This window comes from Natrix helvetica (assembly GCF_964273705.1).
Source record: "Natrix helvetica genome assembly, chromosome: 2".
In the NCBI taxonomy this organism is placed as follows: domain Eukaryota; kingdom Metazoa; phylum Chordata; class Lepidosauria; order Squamata; family Natricidae; genus Natrix; species Natrix helvetica.
The window spans coordinates 110,090,135-110,116,385 of NC_138552.1; the positions used below are offsets into that span (position 1 = coordinate 110,090,135).

At 43.4% G+C, this 26,251-nt stretch overlaps 1 protein-coding gene and 1 long non-coding RNA gene across 3 annotated transcripts; one reads left to right on the top strand and one right to left on the bottom strand.

Annotated features, from left to right (window-relative positions):
• The first annotated feature begins 258 nt into the window (after nucleotides 1-258).
• Nucleotides 259-9,984, top strand: LAG3 (lymphocyte activating 3). The gene is made up of 8 exons (XM_081944971.1): nucleotides 259-438; nucleotides 711-846; nucleotides 957-1,183; nucleotides 1,651-1,908; nucleotides 2,136-2,429; nucleotides 5,162-5,437; nucleotides 8,166-8,281; nucleotides 8,663-9,984. The coding sequence occupies exons 1-8, from the start codon at nucleotides 384-386 to the stop codon at nucleotides 8,765-8,767; spliced, it is 1,467 nt and encodes a 488-aa protein (XP_081801097.1). The 5' UTR covers nucleotides 259-383; the 3' UTR covers nucleotides 8,768-9,984.
• Nucleotides 9,985-21,422: 11,438 nt separating this feature from the next.
• Nucleotides 21,423-25,189, bottom strand: LOC309386745. Of its 2 annotated transcripts, XR_014174479.1 has the most exons (4): nucleotides 25,024-25,189; nucleotides 24,701-24,797; nucleotides 24,385-24,462; nucleotides 21,423-23,770 (listed from the first exon to the last, which is right to left on the bottom strand). It is a non-coding gene; the product is annotated as an uncharacterized lncRNA (long non-coding RNA). The 2 variants fall into 2 exon arrangements; XR_014174480.1 differs by lacking the exon at nucleotides 25,024-25,189 and having other exon boundaries at nucleotides 24,701-24,969.
• Nucleotides 25,190-26,251: the final 1,062 nt, after the last annotated feature.

The window sequence follows — 26,251 nt, forward strand, 5'->3', positions numbered from 1 at the left end:
ATGAATGGACTGAAAGAGGAAGAAAAAAAAATGTTATTGTGGTCATTAACCAGCAGAGAGAATGAGAAAGAAACAGTTTCCATTGAAAAGTGCTTTCAGAACCGTTCTGCCTTCCTGCACATGTTTTTGTTTTTTTGCTTTTTTTTTTTTTAAAAAATGGGGCTAATTTCTCGGCTGTGACGTTCACTTCAATGCAATCAGGAAACCAATAGCCCATCTGCAATATAAGGGCAACCTTTAGTGTCCTTTGATCAGAAATTCATCTTTCCTACCTTTGTCTGAATCTCTTGTGCAAACCAGGTCAATCCACCCCCATTCAAAGCCAGGCCAATTGGCAAGGGGCTGAGGGGGCTGGAGGACTCACCTCTCTCTCAGATGCCAGGATGACTCTACTCCTGCTTTTCTGCACTCTTGTTCTTATTCTGCAGATGACCAGTGGTAAGTTGGGGCAGGTAGATGTGGGGGGAGGGAGAGAGAAAATCTGCATTAATTGTTTTGTATCATTTCCTTGCAATTCAGCCCTTGTTGCCTAATATGTTATTATCTAGCTATGTCTTCCATGTTTTAAAACCACAGATTGTCCCCTTCCGAGTCTTCTTTCATACACCTTTATCTTGTTTGGGCTCAGGGCTGAGCTACTTTCATGATGTCTTTTATTTTGCATTGGATCAATAATCTTCCTGCAGCCAGAAATATACCTTATTTAACAGGAGAGAAGTACAGGGTGTGGGGTCAGGAAGGCATAGGTGTGACCCTTCCTTGCTACCTGAGTCCCCAGGCGGTGAAAGACAACTTGAGGCACCTGTACAAAGGATTAGAGGTTCACTGGGTGCGCCATGGGGGCAGGTAAGATAAAATGATCCAGTTTTATCTAATTTGGAATGGAGGGCAGAGTGGATCGGTGGCACTTCTGTTTTATATTCCACTTTTTCTTTTCCTTTTTTCTTTATGACCAGTTCTTCCATGAAACGTCATTTGGTGCTCAAGGTGGAGCCCAGTGGGCTGAAGAGTCTGGCCCATTCCATGATGCGCCGAGTAACTGTTTGGGATACTGGCTTTCTTAAGGGGAATTTTTCACTCCAGATTAAGCCATTGCTGAAGGAAGACGCAGGAACCTATGAGGCACACGTGAGGCATGGGAACAAGGACTGGCACTGCCTCGTGGAGCTTGGTCTGGTGTCAGGTAGGTGGATGGGATAGCTGCTCAGAGAGAAAAGTATGCAGACTCTCACAGGGACAAAGCCTGAATCTGGATGGATGGAATCCTTTAAAAACTTGGATTCTTTGATAAGCAAGCAACAATTCTGAAGTTGTATGATTCAACATTTCAAAATGATTCGTGTCCCCCATTGAATAGAAGCAGTAAGCTAACTAAGACTATGTGGGACATGAAACTCTCCACCATCTTGCCTTGTTATTTTCAGCATTCTTTTCCCTGTAAGAGCTATCCATTTAACAGTATCAAAACCGGGCTGATAGGGTGATTCAAGAAACCATGATTTCCCTACTTTTCTCACTCCCTTCCTCCATATCATAAAAATAGGTCTTCAGAACATGGCAGGCCTGACAATCAATTCATCAATAGTCCCATAGGCTAGGGATCAAAGTGTTCTATGACTTATTACTACACAATTTTCCTTTTCTTAACAGTCACTGCTCACCCTTCTCGTCCTCTAATTGAATCTGAATCGGTCAGGCTAAACTGCAACTCCAGCCACCCAGGAAATCCTACCAACATCCTCTGGTTCCACAGAGATGTCCTCGTCCGCACCTCCTACAGGCTTCATCCTATGGGTCAAACCCTGCTTATCACTGAATCAGTCAGTAGTGACAGTGGGCTCTGGGTTTGCCAACTCACCTTTGCAGATGGGGAGATAATTGCGGTCAGATACAACCTGCAAGTTATAGGTGAGATCCATCTTCTCATCTCATCTTCTTTTCTCTCATTTCTTCTCTTTGGGGGGGCGGGGGAGAACCAGGGTAAGTAAAAACATGCGTATTTCTCTCTCATTCTTAGTGTGCTTGAATGAGTCAGAAAGACCATTGTGCACTGAATTCTAGCTATCGCTCATTTTTGCACCCTCTGGTATCCCACCGCTAAACACAGAGTGTTATTTTTATTATCTCCTCTATAGGATTTACTGAGCAAGCCCCCTCTGTCATCTATACAGCAGCTGGATCTGATGCGGATCTGCCCTGTGTCCTGAATTCCAATCCCACGAATTATGGGATTTCAGGAGTGGCCGTCCAATGGAGATACATGACAGGGAGAGATCTGAAGGCTAAGCCCACTCCCAGTTATGAACATTATCAAGATTTCACTCTTCATCTGCCAGCTGTTGGATTAAATGATGCAGGCCAATATCTCTGCGAGATCACCATCCAAGGCGTTACTATAATTCAGAATGTCACTCTGGCAGTGATAGCAGGTGAGGAAGAAACTTGTAGCAGGTCCATTCTTTTCTTAAGGGATTTCCCCTGAAAGTTAAGGGAACATAATCCATCCTATCTCCCATCACCCTGAAAGAAAGTTGAACTGGTAGCACATTTATCTTATGAGGTAGGACCATGGACCATCAGAATACTTACCACTGTGGGATAATTGAATACGATGTCTCCTATCATTCCATGGACTCCCTATCATTCCCACCATTGGCCAGGCTATCTGGAAAGATGGAACTGATGACCAATGTATCCAGAGAGTAATAGGTGAGGCAAGCAGATCAAAAGACTTGTAGACTTAAACTCAGTCAGAATAGCTATAGAACAAAACTCTTCACCTTTTTCTCTCATGGACTATTCTGAGAATTGGGTGAAACCTATACAGACCTTCTCGGAAAGATATATTTTAATGCATAAAATAAAATACATAGTGTAGTTACGGAGGGAAACCAATTATGCTCAGATTTTAATCAAAAGATTAAAAAACAAGAGATACATAATAATATAGCAATATATCTTCTTTATTAACCCATTAAATGGACAACCTGACAATATTCTTTTTTAAGGTATAATCATTTTAGACAGTTGGATTTATTGAAGTTAGCAAACATTTTTGGAGTCTGTGGGCAATACATTATATTGTTGCCTATATACATTATGACACAACAAACTAAAATTTAGCTGAAGATCAGTAAAAACAGTTATATTTTTTTCATACAGATTTCTTAGATCTGTAATCCACAGGCTCCATGTAAAAAAAAACCTGCTCTAAAGTTCTATAGTAAAGAGCTTCCCTTATTTTTTTAAATGCTTGTATTGCTCGTATGGGAGCCAGAATGGTGTAGCTATTAAGGAATCAGGCTAGAAATAGGGAGATTGTGAGTTCTAATCCTACCTTGGGCAGAATCCGGTTAGGTGACTTTGGGCCAATCACTTTGTCTCAGCCCTAGGAAGGAGGCAATGGCACTTCAGAAAAACCCTGTCAAGAAAACTGCAGGGGCTTGCCCAGTCAATTTCTGAGAATCAGAGAGGGATTCCTTACCCAGGAAAAAAATATCCAAGGCTGATATTCGATGATTATTTATCTGAGAGTCAGCCGTAATGAATGGAAACTCTGAGTCATATTTGGTGGTACTGAGCCTGGTGGTGGGCAGGCATTAGGCCGGGTTGTTTTCCCGCTCTTTTAAATTCTTGCCTTACCCACTCCTCATATCTGCAGTCAGAGCTTTCAGTACTGTATATGTTAATGGCTACGATTCCTCATAGGCAGTTTTTAAGTTTGTTTTACTAGAAACATTACCATTTGTTAAAAGTTTGCCTGGCTTGATTTTTTTTCTGCTTCTGGGAAAATTGAGTTTTGAGGAAGGAATTGAGAAAGAAATCTCCAGGAGACTGTGAGTTCTAGTCCTGCTTTAGACATGAAAGCCATCTGGATGACTTTGGACTGCCAGTCATTCTTTCTTAGCCAGTCAGGGTCAGGCAACAAGCCAATCGGTCAATTTCTTGCACAACCAATGCATAGCAATAACAATAGCCCTTAGACTTACATACCACCCCACAGTGCTTTATAGCACTCTATGGACAGTTTAGAGAGTCACCATATTTTCCCCATCAATGTGGGTCCTCATTTTACCAACCTCGGAAGGATGGAAGGCTGAGTCAACCTTGAGTCCTGTCAGGATCAAACTCCAGACTGTGGGCAGAGTTATAAATAGATACAGATTAACAGAGTTGGAAGAGACTTTGTAAGTTATCTAGTCCAACCCCCCGCCCAAGCAGACCCTACACCAGTAATGGTTAACCTTTTCAGCATGCGCAGAGCGGCCACCTGCTCTTCCGGGTTCTGTTGCGCACGTGTGCGCCGGACAGCTAGTCACACATGCGCTTGACAAAACCCGGAAGAGCAGCTGGCAATGGCGCGCGTGTCCAGAGAGGGCTCTGCATGCTACCTCTGGCACGAATGCCATAGGTTCACCATCATGGCCCTACCCCATTTTTGTCAGATTGCAGTCCAGTCTCTTCTTGAAAGCTCCCAGTGATGAAGCGCCCACAACAGAAGACAAGCTGTTCCATTGGTTGATTGTTCTCACTGTCAGAAAATTTCTCCTTATTTCCTAGTTGAATCTCTCCTTTTTCAGTTTCCATCCATTATTCCTTGTCCAGCCTGCAATACTGCATTTCTAATCACTACACCACCAGGGCTCTTTCTTTTAATTGATTAAAAGAAGAGCAGGTCCTGCACTTGCAGGAAAAATGCTAGGAAGAAAAAAAAGAAGAACAATATAATAGTAACTGTAGAAGTCCAAGAGAAATTAAATAAATTAAAGAGAATTACAGACATCAAAATAATGGCCGTTCATAAATGGATGAATGTGTCCCACGGGATTCGACTTGCTCCACAGAATGTTGAAAATGTGAACAACCTGAAATTAAATTCAGACAGCTAAGTGTAGTGTAGTAGCTATGAAGTTGGGCTAGGACCAAAGAGACCCAGGTTCAAATATATTCTTAGCTATAGAAGCTCATTTTATGACTTTAGACTAGTCATTCTTCCTCAATCCAACCTAGGATTGTTGAGTATGGGAATAATACATAATAATATAGTACTTTATATAGATCCAAGTCCCAGTATTGCAGTTTGATTAACCTAATTTAGTGTTGTAAGAGGAAGGTGAGAGGGACAGGGATTGGTGATTTCTGTTTCCTTGCTTTTCTTCAGTCATTACCAACACTGTTGGGCCAAGAATTCCTGAAGGTTCTGACTTGGTCCTCATCTGTAACCTCAGCTACTACACAGGAAAAGAGCATTTTCAGTGGAAGTGGCTAGACCTGGAATCCAGCAACAGCTCTCAGTCTGGCTCCAGTAGGCCTGTGAAATGGGGCCCAATCCAGGAATTCCGCCAGGTGTCATCAAAGGATGCAGGCATCTGGGAATGCAGTGCCCATGGTCCAGAAGGGAAGCTGGGATCGGTGCAGTATCACCTGGAAACTGCAGGTATTCTTTGTTTCTTTAATTGCGGAAATGCCTTTTTCACTCTAAATGATATGGATCACAACAGTTCCCATGCTTATGCTTGACAAGAGAAAGAAGGTAGAAACTTCAGCACAGGGCCAGGATAAAGCAGATCAACAGAAGCTTGGAGAAAATAGAAACTTCTGCTGGTATTATGCATTCCAAGAAGTTGTTTGGGAACCGCATTCAAAAGTAACCTCCACCCTTACTCCCTTCACCAGCTGCCCTAGATAGCATAAAGATTGAAAGATCTCCCATGAAGCTCAGAAACCAGGTAAAAGTGATCCCGGCTTTGAAGCCAAACCCACAAACTGGGCTTGAAAACAAACAAGAACGCAGCGCGGCGGCCCCTCTGCACAACGAGATCGTATTGAGCAGTTCCCATTGTTTAGCCTCATACCCTGCTTTTGAATTAGAAGAGTTTCCCGATTTCCACCCCCCCCCCTCCCAGAAGAAGCAGGCTCAGATCTAACGTCCTGCAATAGTCTGACCCAGACGACATGAGAGGGCAGGCTAAACTCTGCTGAACCCCACGGAGAAATTCTACCGCAAGATTTCAACGTTTTGCTGGGCTGGCAGACGCTTGTTGAAGGGGGAGCGTGACCTGGACGGGTTCCAGCCACGAGCCGCTGACGTCACCCCGCTCACTTCCTCGCTCCCCACCCCCGTTCGCAACCCTTCTCCGAAACAAAGCTCGGAGGCTTCTCCCCAACCCGGCCAGGCGAAGCCATCGCTGCGGCAGGTGTTTAAGGAGGGCGAGCCAGGCTGTCAGACGCTTGGTGGTCGCCCTCGGCTCCGCTTATGCGCTCAGCCACCGGTGGAAAGGGAGAAGGGAGAGAGAGAGAGAGAGAGAGACCGCGGCTCCTGCTGCCACAGCCCCGCCTCGGCTCTTTCACTTGCGGGAGCCGGGGGTACCGTGGCTGAGAGGAGCGGAAGCAACCGCGGCAGTTTCCCTCGCCGCTCGCCCCAAAGGGAGGAGCGAAGTGGGGCCAGGGTGGGGGTAACGGGCTGGAACAACATCGCCCCGAGCGCTGGGTGGGCCCTGGCGCGTTCCCAGCAGACGCCAGGGCCGGTGTCAATTGCACGGGCTGCAATTTCGTTCCTCGACCTTCCCATCTTCCGCCTGAACAAAGGAGAGCCGAGAAGAGGGCTGAAGAGCAGCGCTGCCGTTCGCCTGTTTCCCTTCTCACGCTTCATGCTCGGTTCTTTGTCAGAACAAAGCCCCCGTGCGAAGGCGGAGGAGGGAGATCCTGAGCTCATTTCCTTTTCAGGCGGGGAGAGGAGGGGGAGCAATTCGGTCGTCTTGGAGCTCCGTCCCGATTTTTAAAAAGCTCCACTCCCTGCCTTCAAAGGAACTGAACTGCAACTGATCCCCCCCCTCCCGCGCCCTTGTTCAGCCTGGCTAAAACCGTTGGGGGTTGCAATTCAGCAGCATCTACAGGCCTGAGATTATAGCTGACAATGACATTATTAAAATTAGGCCATCCAATTACTTCTTGTCTAACTCAACCCCCAATGAAGCTTTTGTTTTTATTTGGGGGATTGAGTGTCACACACAATCTGATCTTCCCAACAATAGGCCCAGACAGTGACTGGGGACAGATATTGTGGTCCCAAGTAGGCTGAACACAATTTACTCAACAGATTAACTACCCACTGCTGAGATATCCAAGGTACTGGGTTCAACCCACAGGTTGTTACACAGTCTATTTATTAACCGTTTAAGACAGTTTTTATTAATCGTCTCCCTTGCTTTCAATGTAAGAAGGAGGAATAGTTGGCATCTGGTTATTAATTGCATATCATTTCAAGCCTCTGGATGATCTCACTTAAAATGTTTACATGGAGATTGAAAAGCAGAGGTAGGCTAAACCTTGTGGGGCCTCAGAGTAAAGCTGTGTGGGCTTCTAGATTGGAATGGTGGTGTCATAAAATTCAGACAGCCTACTCAGAAAAGAACATTGGTTAAAGGGATTGAACGCTTCAGAGGCCCAGAAGAATTAATCAGTCTCTCCACACTCACAAAGGCAACCAAGGAGGCCTAAAGGATACCTGGAATGCAACCAGATAATTGATTTTAACCAATTCACTTACTGTTCTAAAATCATCTAATCCTCTAGGCAGCCTTTAGTGATCAGTAACACCAGTTTGCATTTGAGGGTATCAAAGAGCACAGCAATGGTGATAAAGCTAATAAAGCAGCTGTGACTGAGATTTCTAATTCTCTTAGTTTACAGGGTGGAGCATTAACATTATTTGTACCTTGTTTTTTAAATCAAATCACTAATAGCAGTTGATTTGGAAGGAAGGAGGATCCCAGGAGTCTCAAAAGCAAAAAGTACAATTCTATATGCAGGAATACATCCCTATGCAATATAGTGAGACCTGTTGCTAAATAAACAAAACTTTTATCTTGCTATATACAGTGCTTCGCGATTACTTCTGTATTTTATTGTTTCATCCAACCAAACATTGTGATCACTCCCATCTTAATGTACTTACTACAAAATGTATGTGCTTCAGTTCTGAACTACATCTCATCCAGTTGTTGCCATTTTACTACAGATACTTGAGATCAGATAATTGATTTTCCATGTGGTACACAATGTGCACATACTAAGCTAAAGATGGATTTTTGAGTTTATTAGTTTTTGATCTACTCTGATTTTTCCCCCCATTCTGATTTATTTAGTATAATTTTGTCTTGCAGCCAGTGCCCAGCTTGCCAGCTTGCCCTCTGTACCAACTGAGACAATATTTGGCCTGTTACTATTTTTTCTTGTTGTCTTACTCTTCATTATAGCCTTGGTCTACCTGAGACGAAGGGTAAGTCATAATCCACCACCCTTTTTTCCTCTTGCCTATCTTACTTTTAAAAATCAGTGGGAAACCAAATCATCAGGGTACAATTTAATTAAAATCCCTCTCCTTTGAGGCCGAGGTCGTGCCCTTCTTTTGACTATCCGCTACCCACTCAATTACCCAGTGGGGTAAATGTGATTGTGTGTGGGGGGGGGGGTGAGCAGTGTTAGCTTTAGTCCCAACTGAAGGTCTTTAGCCCCAACTGAAGGTCTCCCTCATCTCCAAATGATATGAACATAGTATCATTTCCTTGTGATTACTCTTTTTCCCTGAAGAACAACTGATAAAGTTGTTCATAAAACTAAAGACTAACTACAATTTCTTTTACCCTTATTAAATTTTTAGATGTATTCCCTGAACTTCCAAGCGTTGGATAGGATTGTGGATGCTTTGCCTGGGAAAGTAGAAAAGAATGGAAGCCAGAAGAAGATTCTAGAATTGGAATGCTAAAGGAAAGGGAAACAAGGAAGGAGATTACTTATATGAGAACTGCCAGGACTGGCCAACTAAACCTATGAATAGATTTATGTTGGTTTGGGTCAAGGGTCAGTAGGTTTACTGTGTTTTAAACTGTGAGATAGACCTTGAAAACAGTGAAACCTGAATGTACAGTAATCTGTTGAGGGAGCGGATGTACAGCCAATTTCTTCACAGAAGTCATCTTTAAAATCTGCTGAATTTCTCAGATGATTGCTCCCCTTTTTAACTGCTTGATAGTCCTCTATATGTTTTCCCACCACCACCTTTTGTGCAAGTTTAGAAAGTCTTGTTCATTTCTGTCCCTTTCTCAAGTCCATTGTTGCATGTCCTGATCCATGGATTTTTACACAAAATAGTACAGGTATTGCTCAATATATGACCACAATTGGAACTGGGTGGGATTGCCATTTTAAGTTGGTATGTCATAAAGTGAGACAGACGGATGCGATGGCTAAGACGCTGAACTTGTCAATCAGAAAGGTCAGTGTTTTGAATCCCTAGTGCCGCGTAATAGAGTGAGCTCCTGTTACTGGTTGGCTTCTGCCAACCTAGCAGTTCGAAAGCATGTGAAAATGCAAGTAGAAAAATAGGAACCACCTTTGGTGGGAAGGTAACAGCATTCTGTGTGCCTTTGGCGTTTAGTCATGCCGGCCACATGACCACGGAGACGTCTTTGGACAGCGCTGGCTCCTTGGCTTTGAAATGGAGATGAGCACCAGCCCCTAGAGTCGGGAACAACTAGCACATATGTGCAAGGGGAACCTTTACTTTTAAAGTGAGACATCATTTGGCCATGCCACCTTACAGCAGCAATCCCATCATTCTTGGCTGTGGTTATTAATCAGGAATTGCAGGTACCCATTTCAGTCCAAACCATTCCAAACTTTCTCCCTCCCAGCCCAGAACCTCAGTAAGGGACTGCCTCCAACTCCCCGCCACCCACCTGTATCTCCCCCATCTGTGTGTTTAGGTCCCTGCCCATCTGCCTTGTAAGGTGGCAAGCAGTCCCAGAGCTGCATGCCTGTGAGGCTGCTTGCCATGACCCAGAAAGCCTCAGCTGCCCCAGCAACTGCCAGCAAGCACTCATTTGCCCAGATGGCCTTTCGTTCCAGCTTCATTTCTTTGCCGAAACCAGTTGTTATTCTTCAGTTTGTAATCCACAGTTCTGTAAACAGAAATAATTATCTCTGAAAGCTCAAATCTTTCAATAAAATCATTTTGCTTAAACTTTAAAGACTGGTCTTTTAAAACTATTAAATTAAAAATAAGTAATTAAAACGCAAATAATAATTCATAGAATCTTGGACTTCCGGTTCCGGCGGCTGACGGCAACGTGCAGAGACTGCTCGCCCCGCGCATCCCCGGTGGGCTCCCCACCCCTTGGGGGGCACAGGACGCCCCGGAGAGGCGTTCTGCCGGAGGAGTGGCACGGCGGGAGGACCCCTGTATCGGCGGCGGCCGTCGGGGGTCTCCCGCTTCGCTCCAGGCACCGAGGAGCACGAAGGGGAGGCGCGCTGAAGCGTCTTCGCTGTGAGGCTGTCCGGAAGAAAAAAAGCTACTGGAAGGATGCAGCAGCGGTGCGGTGAGGCGTAGACTCCCTTCATACCTATTACCAATTCTAAAACTTGTCAGTGGTGTTAATTGGAACTTTTGTTTAACTTGGAGAAGTGCGGCTGGAGGGGAGGGGGATTCCCCCCCCCTTGGACAAGCGGCTAGAAACAAAAGTGCTCGTAGCCCCAGGGAAGGAGGAGGGGGAGAGCCAAACCAATGAGGTCACACTCCAACTAAATGGATCTTCAGACTTAACCCTTTCAAGAAAATGTGATCTCTGGGAACTTTGAATCCTAAAAACTTTATTCGTTGCCTCAGTTCTCGAAGTTGGCAGGGCAAGATGGCACACTTCCGTTGTCTTCATGAAAGCTGAACTTGACTCCACCTTTCAACTTCAGGCTTCCGGTCTTTGTCTCCGTGTTATTTGGATACTCCTCTTGTGGATTGTTTGCTTTTGAACTTTCTGGAGCGAAAAACATCTGTTCCCTGCCAGGGTGATAGAGAGTTCCCTTTTGCCTGGTCTCTCTACCCCCCCCCCCCCCGAACTCCCTTGGCTGCTCTACCACTCTGACTGATTCTTCTCTATACTGACTGGACTCTTTATTACTAACAATGACATCTAAAAGACCACCTCCTGGAAAGTCCGGCTTTGCTGCCTCTGCCCCGACATCTGCAACCTCAAGTCCGAGCACACAATCAACACTGACAGCTTTTAAACAAGTTAAAACTACGGACTTGGAGTTTCACCAAATGTTCCAACAAATTCTACAGGGACAAGAGGAATTAAGAAACAGCTGAAGGAGATGAAAGAAGAAATTAGAGGGAACCAGGAAAAAATTGATAAGAACTCACAGAGATTGGATCTCTTGGAGCAGGGGGCGGCTGAGATGAAGGGGTGTGTGGAGGGCGTGCAAAGGGGAAACAAAGAGCTTGATGCCCAACAAATGAAAATAGAGTTTGAGAGAATGTCCTTTTATCTTAGATTTCAGAATGTGATGGAGACAGATAATGAAAACATTAGGGACATCATGACAACCATCTTGGCTGAGTATACTCAGAAAGAAAAACAACAGATGGGGTGGGAAATAGACCTGGTCTATAGAGTGAACTCCACATATGCTAGAACACACAATGCCCCCAGGGAGGTGCACATTAAATTTCTTAGGAAAAGCACAAGAGATGAAATTCTGAATACACAAAGGGGACAAGCCCTGATATACAAAGATAAGGAGATAACCATACTGAAACAGATCCCCAAGAAAGTGAGGGAGAAAAGAAAATATTATTCGCAATTGGCGAATAAATTATACCAGAAGGGGGTGTGGTTTCGTTGGTTGCTGCCTGAAGGTATGTTAATATTCTGGGAGGAGACAAGGGTTAGAATTAACATACCCATAGAGGCGCAGGCCTTTATGGAAAAAAATAAATTACTCCTAGAAAAACCAGAAGACATCCCAGTAGATACACAAGACACGGGAGGGGCCGGAGCACTGCCAACGGGGGGAGATGGGGCGACATCAAGAAAGCTCAGATCACACAAATAAGTAAGAAAATCCACAGGATACAAATTGATTGAAATTATTTTTGAATTATCACACTGACTATATGTTATACTATGTAATATTTGAATGCTATGCAAATGTACACCATGAGTCTGGAGGGGGCGTATACCTACCGCAGTTTACGGCTGCCACAATTTGTAACCTTCCCCATACCTTTTCCTTTTGCAAAACACCCCAAAACCAATAAAACTTTGTTTAAAAAAATAAATAAAAAATAATTCATAGAATCTTAGGGCTGGAAGGAATCTTGTGGGTCTTCTAGTCCAACCTTCTGTTCAAGGCAGGAGTCCTTATATCAACTCAGACAAATAGTTGTCCAATCTGTTCTTGAAAACTTCTAGCGATGGAATAACCTGCAACTATGTGAGGCAAACTGCTCCTTGATTAATCATTCTTCGTGTGCCCGACACACGAGGGAGGACACACCCTGGACCTTGTTTTTGTCTCTGGCCAGTGGTTGAGTGATCTGGGAGGAGGGGACTTAACCATCACTCCCCTGTCATGGTCAGATCACTCACTCCTCCGACTCGACTTCCCTGGTGCTACCCCCCGCTGCGGGGAGGCGGAACCAGGAAACACTAAATGGTTCCGCCCCAGGCGCCTGATGGAACCAGATAGGTTCCAGACGGAGCTTGGGCCACCTTCTGCAACCCTGACCCGCCCCCGGGTAGAGGACCTGGTGGTCGCGTGGAATAATGCGACTACCGGGGCCTTGAACCGGGTGGCGCCTTTGCGGCCTCTCTGGCGGCAACGATCCACCCTGGCCCCTTGGTTTACCGAGGAGCTAAGGGTGATGAAACGCCGCAAGAGATGCCTAGAGAGTCGTTGGAGATCCTCCCGTTCCGAATTTGACCGAACACAGGTACGAGCCCATTTAACGACGTACCTTGTGGCATTGAGAGCGGCCAAACATCAATATTGTGCTGCTCTCATTGCATCTGCAGAGAACCGCCCTGCCGCCCTGTTTCGGGTGTCCCGCTCCCTCTTGTTTCAGAGGCCGCAGGAGGCCCCTTTACAGGGTAGGGCAGAGGAGTTTGGGAAATATCTGCAGGATAAAATCGCTCAAATCCGGAAGGATTGGGTCCCTGTCAGTGGTCCAATGGAGACATCCGTGCCGAGTCTTGAGACACCGATCTGGGAGGAGTTTGACTTGGTTGCCATCGAGGATTTGGACAGAATGCGTGGACGACTGCGACCCACCACATGTTTATTGGACCCGTGCCCCTCCTGGCTTGTACTGGCATCCTGGGAGGTTACACGTGACTGGCTCCTAGGCCTAGTGAACGCTTTGTTGAGTGAGCGGTCTCTCCCGGCCTCTTTGAAAGAGGCGGTGGTAAGACCCTTGCTCAAGAAACCTTCCCTGGACCCTATGGAGCTGGCCAATTATCGTCCGGTCTCCAACCTTCCCTTTTGGCGAAGGTTGTAGAGAGTGTGGTGGCTTATCAGTTTCCACGACATCTGGAGGAAGATGATTATCTAGATCCGCGCCAGTCCGGCTTCCGACCCGGGCACAGCACGGAGACGGCCTTGGTCGCGCTGGTAGATGATCTCTGGAGGGCCAGAGATAAGGGTTGTTCCTCTATCCTGGTCCTATTAGACCTCTCGGCGGCTTTTGATACCATCGACCATGGTATCCTGTTGTGCCGACTGGAGGGGTTGGGGGTCCGGGGCACCGTTTTGCGGTGGTTCGGCTCCTACCTTTCCGGTCGGACGCAACGTGTGTTGGCAGGAGAGCAGAGGTCGACCCTAAGCCCCCTTACTTGTGGGGTGCCACAGGGGTCGGTCCTCTCGCCACTCCTGTTCAACACATATATGAAGCCGTTGGGTGAGATCATCCGTGGTTATGGGGTGGGATATCATCTGTACGCTGATGATACTCAGCTGTACATTTCCACCACGAACCACCCCAACGAGGCCGTCGAAGTGATGTCCCGGTGTGTGGAAGCCGTACGGGTCTGGATGGATGACAACCGACTCAAGCTCAACCCCTCCAAGACGGAGTGGCTGTGGGTACCGGCTCCCCGGTTCAGCCAATTAACACCATCTTTGGCCATCGGGGGCGTCCAACTTGCCCCCGTGGAGCGGGCACGCAATTTGGGCGTCCTCCTGGATGCCCGGCTGTCCATGGATGACCATGTGACAGCCGTGGCAAGGGGGGCGTTCCACCAGGTCCGCCTGGTGCGCCAATTGCGCCCCCTACTGGACCGGGACGCCTTACGCACAGTCACTCATGCACTGGTGACGTCTCGCCTGGACTACTGTAACACTCTCTACATGGGGCTTCCCTTGAAATGCACCCGGAGGCTACAGTTGGTCCAGAATGCGGCCGCGCGGGTAATTATGGGGAGTTCTAGGTACTCCCATGTGACACCTTTCCTGCGCGAGCTGCACTGGCTTCCTGTGGTCTATCGGGTGCGTTTCAAGGTTTTGATAACGATCTTTAAAGCGCTCCATGGCTCAGGACCTAGTTACTTACGGGATCGTATTCTGCCCCATACATCCCTACGCCCAATTCGCTCGCACAGGGAGGGACTCCTCCAGGTGCCGTCCACCAGACAGTGTCGAGGGGCGGCGCCTAGGAGTAGAGCCTTCTCTGTGGCGGGCCCAGCCCTGTGGAATGACCTCCCCCCGGATATTAGGACTACCTCTGACCTCCACTCCTTCCGTGTAAAACTCAAGACCCACCTATTCCAAGTAGCTGGCCTGGCTCAATTATAGTTTGAACATATCGCTCCTGATGGGTTTTTTATTTTTGTAATTTATTTATTTATTTATTTGATTTATTTAGGGGATTTTAATATTGTGATTTTAATTGTCTCCATTCATCTGTCTACCTCCTCTTTGTATATGTCTTTGTATACGTCTATATTATATGTATGTCTGTCTATACTTGTATTTTATGTTTTTATTGTACGCCGGCCCGAGTCCTTCGGGAGAGGGTGCGGCTAAGAAATAAATATATTATTATTATTATTATTATTATTATTATTATTATTATTATTATTATTATTATTATTATTATTATTGCATCAACAGAATTGTATCACAGCGGCCAGTTGTTTCGCCGGATTTGGCATTGATTACTAGTCGGGCCCCACCCAGGGGCCTAGGACGTCGTAACGTATTTTCGTAATATACGTGCAGATCCAAGCAGTGCGGCCTTTTGCATTTGACTGATGGTGATTTTGTCAATTTTTGTTTTAAATGTAATTCCAGTGCTTTGGGAATAGCACCCAGTGTGCCGATTACCACTGGAATTACCACTGCTGGTTTGTGCCATAATCGTTGAATTTCAATTTTTAAGTCCTGGTATTTCGCGATTTTTTCATATTCCTTCTCGGCGACCCTGCTATCACCTGGTATTGCGATGTCTATGATTGTAACCTTATTTTTCTCAACCAGTGTGATGTCTGGTGTATTATGCGCCAGTATTTTATCCGTTTGTATGCGAAAATCCCACAAGATCTTGACCATCTGACCCTCGATGACTTTTTCAGGCTTATGTTCCCACCAGTTTGTTGCTGTTTTAATGTTATAATTTTTGCACAAATTCCAGTGGATCATTTGTGCCACTGAATTGTGCCGCATTTTATAGTCAGTCTGCGCGATTTTTTTGCAGCAGCTGAGTATGTGGTCAACAGTTTCATCAGCCTCTTTGCAAAGTCTACATTTGGCATCATCAGAGGATTTTTCGATTTTGGTCTTAATGGCATTTGTGCGGATAGCTTGTTCTTGCGCAGCCAGGATTAGTGACTCTGTTTCTTTCTTTAATGTACCTGCTGTTAACCATAACCAAGTTTTTTCATTGTCCACTTTATCTTTTATTTTTTCCAGAAATTGGCCATGCAATGCTTTGTTCTGCCAACTCTCCATTCTTAATGTTATCACATCTTTTTTGTATTCTTGTTTCGTCTGTTGGGCCTTCAATAGATTTTTGTTCTTTACTTCGATTAATAGATGTTCTTGACTTTCTTTTAAATAATCAGCCAGTGCATGTTTTTCTTCTTCAACTATTTGCTTCACTTGTAATAATCCTCTGCCACCTGATTTCCGGGGTAGGTATAGTCTATCAATATCACCACGTGGATGTAAACTGTAGTGCATTGTCATTAGTTTCCTGGTTTTTCGGTCTAAAATGTCCAAATCAGCTTGTGTCCAGTTAACTATACCAGCTGTGTATCTTATAACTGGTATTGCCCAGGTGTTTATGGCCTTGATTGTATTTCCACCATTCAATTTAGATTTCAAAATTTTCCTAACTCTGTTGGTGTACTCTCTCCTGACAATAGTTTTTACTTCTCCATGCTTGATGTTATCCAACTGCAGAATGCCTAAGTATTTGTAGGCTTCATTTTCGTTGCATTTAATTAGTTGGCCATTGGGCATTTCAATTCCCTCACACGCAGTGATTTTGCCCCTTTTTATGGATACAGTGGCACATTTTTCCATGCCAAACTTCATTGAAATATCGGTGCTGAATACTCGGACTGTGTTTGTCAATGATTGGATTTCTATTTCTGACTTTCCATAGAGTTTCAAATCATCCATATATAATAAATGTGAAATTTTTTCGGCTTCTTTGGCTGTTTGGTAGCCTAATTTCATTTTTTTTAAGATTACTGATAGTGGGATCATCGCAATGATGAAGAGAAGAGGTGAAAGTGAATCACCCTGGAAAATTCCTCGCTTGATATTAACCATTCCATAGTTCTCATTCCCTACTGCCAACTCGGTTCTCCATTGTTTCATCGCCTTTTCAGTAAAGGATGTAATATTTTTGCTAATGCCAGTTGTTTTTAAGCATTTTATGATCCAACTATGTGGCAATGAGTCAAATGCCTTTTTGTAATCGATCCAGACCATATTCAAGTTCATTTTTCTGTTCTTACAATTTTCTAATATCATTTTATCAATTAGGAGCTGATCTTTTGTGCCCCTGCTCCTTCTTTTGTTGCCTTTCTGCTCTACTGGCAAGATGTTGTTTGTTTCCAAATAATCCATAATGTTATCTGCAATAATGCCTGTGAGTAATTTGAAGGTTGTTGGCAAGCATGTTATTGGTCTGTAGTTTTCAGGTATTGTTCCTTTAGTTGCATCTTTCTGAATCAAGTATGTTTTTCAGTTGTCAACCATTCATCAATTTGGCCATTTTGTAAAATCTCATTCAGTTGCCTGGCCAATATTGCATGTAAACTGGTCAGATATTTGAGCCAGAAACCATGTAATTGGTCCTTTCCAGGTGATGTCCAATTCTTTACTTTTTTTACTCGATTTTTGACCATCTCAGTTGTTATTTCTAATACTTGCATTTGTTTGTTGCCAATGCTTTTCTCAAAGTCATGTATCCATTTTGCTTCCTTATTGTAGTCCTTTGCATTTTCCCACAATTCTTTCCAGAATTTAACTGTGGCCTGCTTTTCTGGTTTTTGACTTTTGGTGTCATCATTCACATTAAGACTTTGATAAAAACGCCGTTGGTCTGATCGAAATTGCTGATTTTGTTTATACTGGATGATTCGTGCCTCATATCTTTCAATTTTCCTAGCTGTTGCTGTTATCTGCTGTTTTACAATCTCTACAGCTTCATTGATGTTTCTTGTATCCAATCTATACCTTCTGATTAGCTGATCTATAATTTTGTTGTTTCTAAGTCGTTGCTCACGCATGTTCTTCAAATTGCTAGCATCTGCCCTTAATTTTTTGACTTTTTGTTCCAATCGGATTTTCCACTTTGGTTTTGATGCTTTTTCTGTTGTGTAACTAGGTGCTTTGATTTTAATGCCTAGTTCATTAGTGACTATTGCGGCTGCGCTGTACATTAACTGGTTCGTTTCCAAGATGGATCCTGATTCAATTGTTGAAAGCACTGCATTAACCATTTTCATGATAGGGGCCAAAATTTTCTTAGGCACAGTTTTTAATGATGGTAAACGTTGCCGTTCCTTATTAAGCAGAAAATGCTCCATGATCTTGTCCTTCAATTCTTTTTGTTTCTGAGTTAATTCATCAGTTGGTTCAGTGATAACTGGTTCTGGTGATAGTGTTGTTATTTTCTCCCCCACAGCTTCTTCTGGGAGTTCTACTACAATGCCTTTAGGTGTGTCTTGAGTATCAGTTATTTCTGCTTGTGATGTTGTTTTCTTAGTTTTGCAATTTGCTTGAATTTCCTCAAGTTCAACTTCACTAAACACTTTATTCCGTGTAATAAATCGCCTTTGATCTGCAAGTCGTTCTTCACTAACATTTGAATCTGGATGTTGTTGTTTCCATAATTCATACATTCGCTTTAAATAACCTCTTTTCCCAGGCTCTGAGTTGTAATAACAGGCCATTATGGCACGGTTTTCATCTGCACTATATTTTTGTCGTTTTGTTGGCTGGTCCACTTGTAGCCCACTTGTCGACGGATGTCCAGGGACCTCAACATCCGCCGCGGCCCTTGTTAACCCGCGCGACGACCGATGCGGTATAGAATTTTTATTTGTTTCTTTCACCATGTTATATGGGTTGGCGGTTTTTTTTTTATGGGGCCAGGTTGCCAACCTGACCCCAACCCTCCTCCTTTCTCATCCGGGCTTGGGACCGGCAACGGCGGAGTTATTATTATTATTATTATTATTATTATTATTATTATTATTATTATTATTATTATTATTATTATTATTATTATTATTATTATTATTATTATTATTCTCATTGTCAGGTAATCCCTCATTTCCAGGTTGAATATCCCTCTGAAGAGCTTCCACCCATTGCTTCTTGTTCTGCCCTCAGGTGCTATAGAAAATAAATCAATTCCCTCTTCCCTGTGATAGCTCCTCGTGTATTGGAAGGCCCTGCCTATCATGTCTTCCCAGAGCCTTCTCTACATTAGGTTAAACATGCCTAGTTCCCTTAACCCAGTGATGGCGAACCTATGGCACGCGTGCCACAAGTGGCACACGGAGCCATTTATCAGGGCACGCGAGGCGCTGCCCTGTCAGCTGGCCAGCGCGCATGCGTGTGCTGGCCAGTTGAGTTCACCTTTTTAAAAGCTATTTTTCGCCTTCCCCAGGCTCCAGAGGCTTTATAGGAGCCTGGGGAGGGCGAAAAGAGCCTCCCCCCCCAGAGGCTTCAGGGAGCATCCCTGAAGCCTTCGGAGCGCTTAAAACCACCCTCCGAGCAAACTGGAAGTGACTTCCGGGTTGCTCGGAGGGTGGTTTTAAGCGCTCCGAAGGCTTCAGGGAAGCCTCCGGACAGTCCCTGAAGCCTCCGGAGGGCCTCCGGGGGGTCAGGGGAGGCTCTTTTCGCCCTCCCCAGGCTCCTATAAAGCCCCTGGAGCCTGGGGAGGGCGAAAAAAGCATGTAAAAATGGGGGTCACGCGTTGTGCGCGCATGCGCACTGGGGGGGTCGCGCGTTGCATTATGGGTGCGGCACGCCCGCACTCGACCCACCCTGCGCTCCCCCCACTTGTGGCACGCGAGCCAAAAAAGGTTCGCCATCACTGCCTTTGCCGTTCATTGTACGATTTAGCCTCCAGGCTCCTTATCATTTTTGTTCTTCTTCTCTGGGGCTTCTGCATGATGATTCTCATAATCATAGCTATCATTATGTTTTGTTAATACTGTGAAATGTGACACCTGTGGTCCATTTAACTGATGGAGCCACAGGTGAAAAAAGTTAAAAACTGCTAAATTGTACTTGTTTTATTATTACAACTTTTGAACAAATGTACCATATTTCCAATGTTGATGTTGGAATTGTTGGAATTTATTACAATTTACCAAGAAAAGGCAACCTTTGATTGGTCTGCTTATGTTCTGATCAGTGGTCCAGAGATTAAGAACCATTGCCCCATTTAAGCACATAGTGATCATTACGGTCCCTATTAGATAATGGAACTCAAGAGTGCATGTCTGTCTTCCATTTCTGAATTGTATTCTGAGTTGCCTTGAGTGCTGCCTTGCATTTGGGCTAAAGCATTTCAGGATTTTTTGTAGGCTAACCTCAGCAGTGGATTGGTTACTTTGCAGAGAAAGGACTGCCCCTTCAATTGAGCCAATGCTTGTCATGTATTGGTTCTATATCCCCCTATACTGCATCCATCAAAGTGGGTGAATGCCTCTATTAACATTCTGTATGATAGAACACTATTATTACAGTCCGAAATCAGGCTATGACTCAGAAATATCCGAACAAACAACATTCAGACTAATTTGCATCTCATAAAAAGCTATTTAAAGACATGTGTTCTGACAGACGAGCACAACTCAAAATGCACTGACAGTGTCTCCTTGAATGGTGATGAAACGTTTGCAACCAAATTGCCAAGCTCGGGGCTCAAACCAACGGCCTAACTATGAATCCGAACTATTAATATTCAAACATATTTCAGAACACTATTATGTTGAAATCCCACCAGTTCTCTGATGGGGTGGAAAAACTGCACAATAAAGTGAGTATGGTGGGATGGCCTACTCCCACAGGTTGCCATGTTTTGAGAGAATGACTTCCCTTGCTTTATCTCTGGTCTAACGCTGGTTGAAAAGATGATTGCCAAATAGCAATTGGGCAGAATGGTGTAGTAATATGGTAAAATGGAGAGAGGGCTGTCTTAAAACCCAGTGGCTCCATGCCCAGAGAAGCAATTTTGAGAGACACACTTTATTGCACCAGCTCCCCCAACCTGCTGAACAAGTGATGGATGGGCCTATTTTAAATTAGGTGTAGTCCTTTTTCAAAACTCCACAAAAGTGCAGTAATTTGAAAGAGTATGAAACCTGTGCTCAAAAACTAAGTGGCTTCCCCACCCCTCTCAATAGCTATAGGGAGCTGCATGTACAGCAGTGGCTGAAAATGGTGTCCACCTCTTTCCCATGAAGCTAAAAGGGGACAAGATTGACAGGACAAGAGGACATGGGGGAGGGATCATATTCACCAGACCAGTCTGAAGTGGCCATAGGCACTAGGCTGCTCCTGTTCATGCTTTGTGAAGTATTGATGGATCCCAACAATAGGGCACCACAATTGTTGGCTGTCAGTTTATTCCTCATACCCTCCATTGATTTATCTAAAAGTTTGCTAAAGTGACACTGCCATCTAGAGTCTACAAAGAAAGAGCAGAAAAGAAAGATGATTTATCCCTCCCTCCCTCACATATGTTACATATATGTGATAAAACTGAACTCCTTTCAATATTTTAATTATATTTGTATAAAACATGTTTATGTTTTCCTCCAGTGTTGATATTCATGAGTTTATCCCTTTTTTCTTCTTATGCAGGACTGCAGCATGAATAGCAGAATAGTCCCTACCTATAGGGGAGTATTCTTAATTCAGTCTCAAGGGAAGGCTTTGGTTTTGAGTGAAAAAGCTTTGTGCAGTACTTATGACTGCTCCTTGGGGGCAATGGGTATGAAATTGAGAGAGAGAGAGAGAGAGAGAGAGAGAGAGAGAGAGAGAGAGAGAGAGAGAGAGAGAGAGAGAGAGAGAGAGAGAGAGAGCTGATAGATGGATAGATGATTAGATAGGTAGGTAGGTAGGTAGGTAGGTAGGTAGGTAGGTAGGTAGGTAGGTAGGTAGATAGAAACATCCAAATCAATATTTAAGCATAATGCATGCTACATTCTTGAAAGCAACAATGAGACAGCATATGCATACTGTAGAGCAAAGATGATGGACGGCAATAATCAACATCACCAAGGCCAATCAATCACACAGCAAGGATTCAAAATATATCTCCCTATGTCTTTCCAATTCCTGAGCAGTCAGAGAGTAGACTAAATATTTCATTCTGGATCATTTCATTACTATATGGTAGTTTTCCAGCTTTATTGGGATACTAAATATGACTAGACCTTTTATATGATCTCATTAAAATTTATCTTAAATCTCCTAAGAGCTAAAGCCCTTTCTCACTGGGTCAGCTAGCACTGATTCTAATTAACTTACTTGTCAAGGGTAAATCTACATTATTTCAGGTTTTTAATGAAAGAAATTATTTAATTTAAAAAAATCATTTGGGCATCAGACCATAAACTACCTGGGATTATTTTTGTAAAGTAGTAGCCATGTATGTTTCCAAGCAGACAAGCTGAAGGACAATGGTTCAAATAAATGCTAATTAAAGGTTTCCTCACAGACTGAAACCAGCCTCTTCAGGAACAGCCAAACAAAGTAGAGGAAGCTCTGAAATCAGAACAGCTGATGAAAAGTAGTGCATTTGATTGAGACTGTCATTTGTTCCTCTATAATTATCTGATTTGCACAGCAACCAAACAGGACAGGTACAGACTTCAACAGATAGTTAGGACTGCAGAAAAAAACCCCAATTGTAACCAGACTGCCTGGCACAAACCAGAAAGAGGGCTGTGAAAATATCTACAGACCTCTCACATCCTGGACATAAACTTCCCCCCTCAGGACTCCACTGCATGGCATTGCATGCCAAAACAACTAGACAAAAAGACAGTTCCCCCTTCATGCCATCACTCTTCTAAACAACTAACTCCCACAGCACTGCCATATGCTTAAAGATATTTACCCACTTGGTAGGAGGGTATTGCTGTTATCTTTCTCATCTTTCATACTAACTTATCCTATTCGTATCTTATGAATTATCTCTTGCTTGTATCTTGTGATTTATTATTGTATCTTATGATGTATGAATCTTACGAAGTACTGTAAATGGGCTGTGTCCCACCAGCGCTTAAATCAAGATACCCTGGCAGCATCTTTTGGCTATATCACTGTGGTGTTGTTTCCCCTCATCTCATCCCCAGCTTGTGAGCACACCAGCCTTAAGATGCCCTTAGCCGTGTCAGTGTTGAACTATGTTCTTCCATGTACCCATCAGCAACCGCCAGGCGTGATAAACTTTTACCACAATTAGATTGGAAGCAAAGACAAGTCTAATATTGGTGGAAATCAGAGAAGCACACTGGTGATTTCAAGCTAACCTCTTCTCTTTCAGTTAATCCTATTTGGCTGTTTTGTGCATAAAGAGCTTGATGCAGTACTACTGTGCAAATCTTCTTTTGGCTTTGAATAAGAAAGGAAAAAATGAAATTCCTAGCACGAAGGTTGTTTTTACATCCCTCTAGAAACACAACTCTAGCTGCTGCAGGCACATGATTCCTGTCACAAGTTCATGAGTGCTTAGATAGCATCATAGTGGTTTTCATTTAGTATCCTTTATGGCATTGCCAAAGTAACTGGCAGCTGGTAATTTAAACGACAGTCTATTAGACTTACACACTAATTGTAGGTTGCTCAGCCAGCATGATTGTGTTTCAACTCTGCAGCCCTTACCAGTTTAGGACAAGGCTAAAGCATTGTAAGAATGGAACAACCTCTTTCCCATTGTTTCCTTAATGGAGCACGGAAGAATATGAAAGTCTGCTTTTGTTGCAGACATAAAGAAAGGAAAGGAAGAAGAAATGAAATAACGGTGCTGCTTGTGACTCATACACCTGCTGCAGGGCCATGATTGGTGAGCCCCACACATATACATACACACACCAGCTGGAGATATACGGAAGAGGGCAAGAAAACTAAAGAGGGCAAAAAAAACAACAATTGCTTTGGCATTTGTGCATTCTGCATGCATTAACCTGTACGTCTTCAAGAGTTGAAACGGGCATATTCAGACAACTGGCAGTGATTGACAAAAAAGAAAATAGAAGAAGAATAAAGATCAGCAATGGGAAATAACAAAATTTCATGCTGGCACAGTATTCAACTGATTAAAGTATAGGTCAATAGTCAGGATGAGAGGGGGAAAGCCCATGGTTCGTTTGGAAAGCAGAGAAGTCTTGGGATGTTCAATTTCTTAGGTGTCTTCTTTAGGAAGCATTTGTTCATCAGCTGTTTTCTTTTAGTCCTGAAAATGAAAAGCATTCAAAGTCTTTTACAACAGTATATCCTGGTGGATGCAGCATTCAGTTCCATATTCATATTCTGTTCAGCTGTACATATAGCTGATTCCCGTCTCTTTCTCTTTCTCTTTCTCTCTCTCTCTCTCTCTCTCTCTCTTCTCTCTCTCTCTCTCTCTCTCTCTCTCTCTCTCTCTCTCACACACACACACACACACACACACACACACATTGATTGCATCAATATTTTTAGTTGCTGTACCAATATTGCTAAGCAACGGTCTTAATGTTAAAAATTTTAGGGCACTTTGCTTTCTTTCTGTTCCACACAAATGCATATGTAGAACAAATGAGTTAATTCTAGGGACAACGACACTTGAATAATTTTGTTGCTGCCAAGGACAGCATATTTTTATCAGATATGACAGTTTTAGTGTGTCTGACACATGGTTATATGACTGGCAAACATTTCAGTGGTGGATTAAATACTTAAAATAATTCAGCCTTCCCTACCCCTGAAGTTCTGTAAAAAGTTTTCTAATTAGCATGTTGAAAGTCCTAAACAGTTTAAAGTTATATAAACCGAAATCAAAGCATTTTTATATTGTATTTTTGATTTCACCTTTTCACTTTAGGAGAAATGGCTGAGTATATCATCGTCATCACCAGCATCGTCTTTTGAATTTAAATGCTTCCAAATCTAATCAGGAAATCAAGAGCATCAAGAGAAATTATAGAGCAACAGTTAAAACATCTATAGTATACAATAAAAATATAAAACCACAAAACATCCACAGTAAGTGCAGTATAGTATTAAAAGCCACCATAATAACCAAAACAATAAATATAAATACTCTGCTACAATATTTTAAATGAATAATGATTGCAAACAATGTCATAATAAAAATCTCACAATTGCAGGTAATATGTTACTTTACCATCACAGAGCCTCTGAAGAAGCTTGATCTTTCCTGCTTCCCCCAAAGGTCATCACACATCAACAAGCTGGAGGCCCTGCACATCAAACCTGCAAATCTTTAAAAAACAATGCAGAACAATCTCCTATCAGGAGTATGAAATTTAGAAAGTTAACAAAGGGGCCAACCAATTAGAGATGCATGACTAATTTTGGCAAGGATCCAAAAGACCTCGTGCCTCACACTCTGCCACTGTGTGAGTTCTTCACCTGTCCCTTCTTTCTGTGGATGGAGAACTTACTCTGTTTTTCAAAAAACGATTGCTAAGTCAAAAATGGCTATACCGAACTTCCTTGGATTTGAAGCTCCGTTCTCAGCTCCTGCGGGAGAGGAGATGTTGATTTCGCTTACACCACTTTCTAGGTCTTGAAATCCTGCAGTGCAGCAGAGTGGCATGACCATATAAAAAGTAAACAGTCAGAATTGCTCATATGCCTTCATGACAGTCAGAAATGGGGGCGTGCTAGCAATGTGTTTTCTTGTACTGGCGAGAAGGAGGAAGCAATGAGTGGGAGGCCAGTATGAGTAATTGAGCTATTGGTCCGCAAACAAGCACTGATTGGCTTATAGTTCTCTGTGCTCAGCTACTGACGAGAACGACAAGGCACCAACTGTCTCTTTCCTCTGCTTGCTTCCTTTACAAGCAGGCAAACATGTCTTTAATCCTATATCTTGCCGCTGCAAATAATCAAAACAGTTCAAGTCAATCTTGAGCACATTCTAAATTAGAATCAGAAGGATTAGGAGATTGAAAGTCTAGTCATCTGGAAAGACCATAATTGACTAAGCATAGATGTGATTGGCTGTCCATCAAGGTTGCTAGAAAATATTTTGCACGGAATACTTTAACCTTTAGCTTGCAAGTTTGATCAGATCCACCATCATTGATGTTTCAGCATTCCAGCACTAGCTGCTGAATTTTTATGTCTGTGTATAAATCCCACAAAAGACTTTTGAAGTAGTATTGCCTTAGTTAAATATATTATTGTCCAAAAAGTATATATTATTAAAGATACTCGAGGTTTCCTCAAGCATCTTCAGTAACTCTCAAATCCAGCCCAAGAATGACAGAAGAAGACAGTCAAAGTTCAGTTCTTTAGTTGTTTACACTTAATACCAGAATCTTTCCAGACTAAACCAATACTACTCTTACCTTAACAGATACACCCTGGAAGATTCTAAGGCAAGACTGTTTTATGTCCTGTGCTTTGGGATATGCTCCCTCCTTCCTGGGAAACTGATGCTTCACTGCAATTCATCAACACCATCTCTCCCTTCATAAGCACCATCTCTCACAGTTACACTTTCGAAATCAATATTATTTAGTTTATCACCAAGAAAATTGAAGAATATTTGTTTTATATGAACAATATAAAGTAGAGCATGAAAGTTACTAATAACAGTTAATAATAATACGGTAGCTGCTTGGATACACGGCTATTGATCAATTCATTATATCTGTTAATTTCCATATAAGCAAGTACATAATTTACATGTGGGGTGCAACGGTTC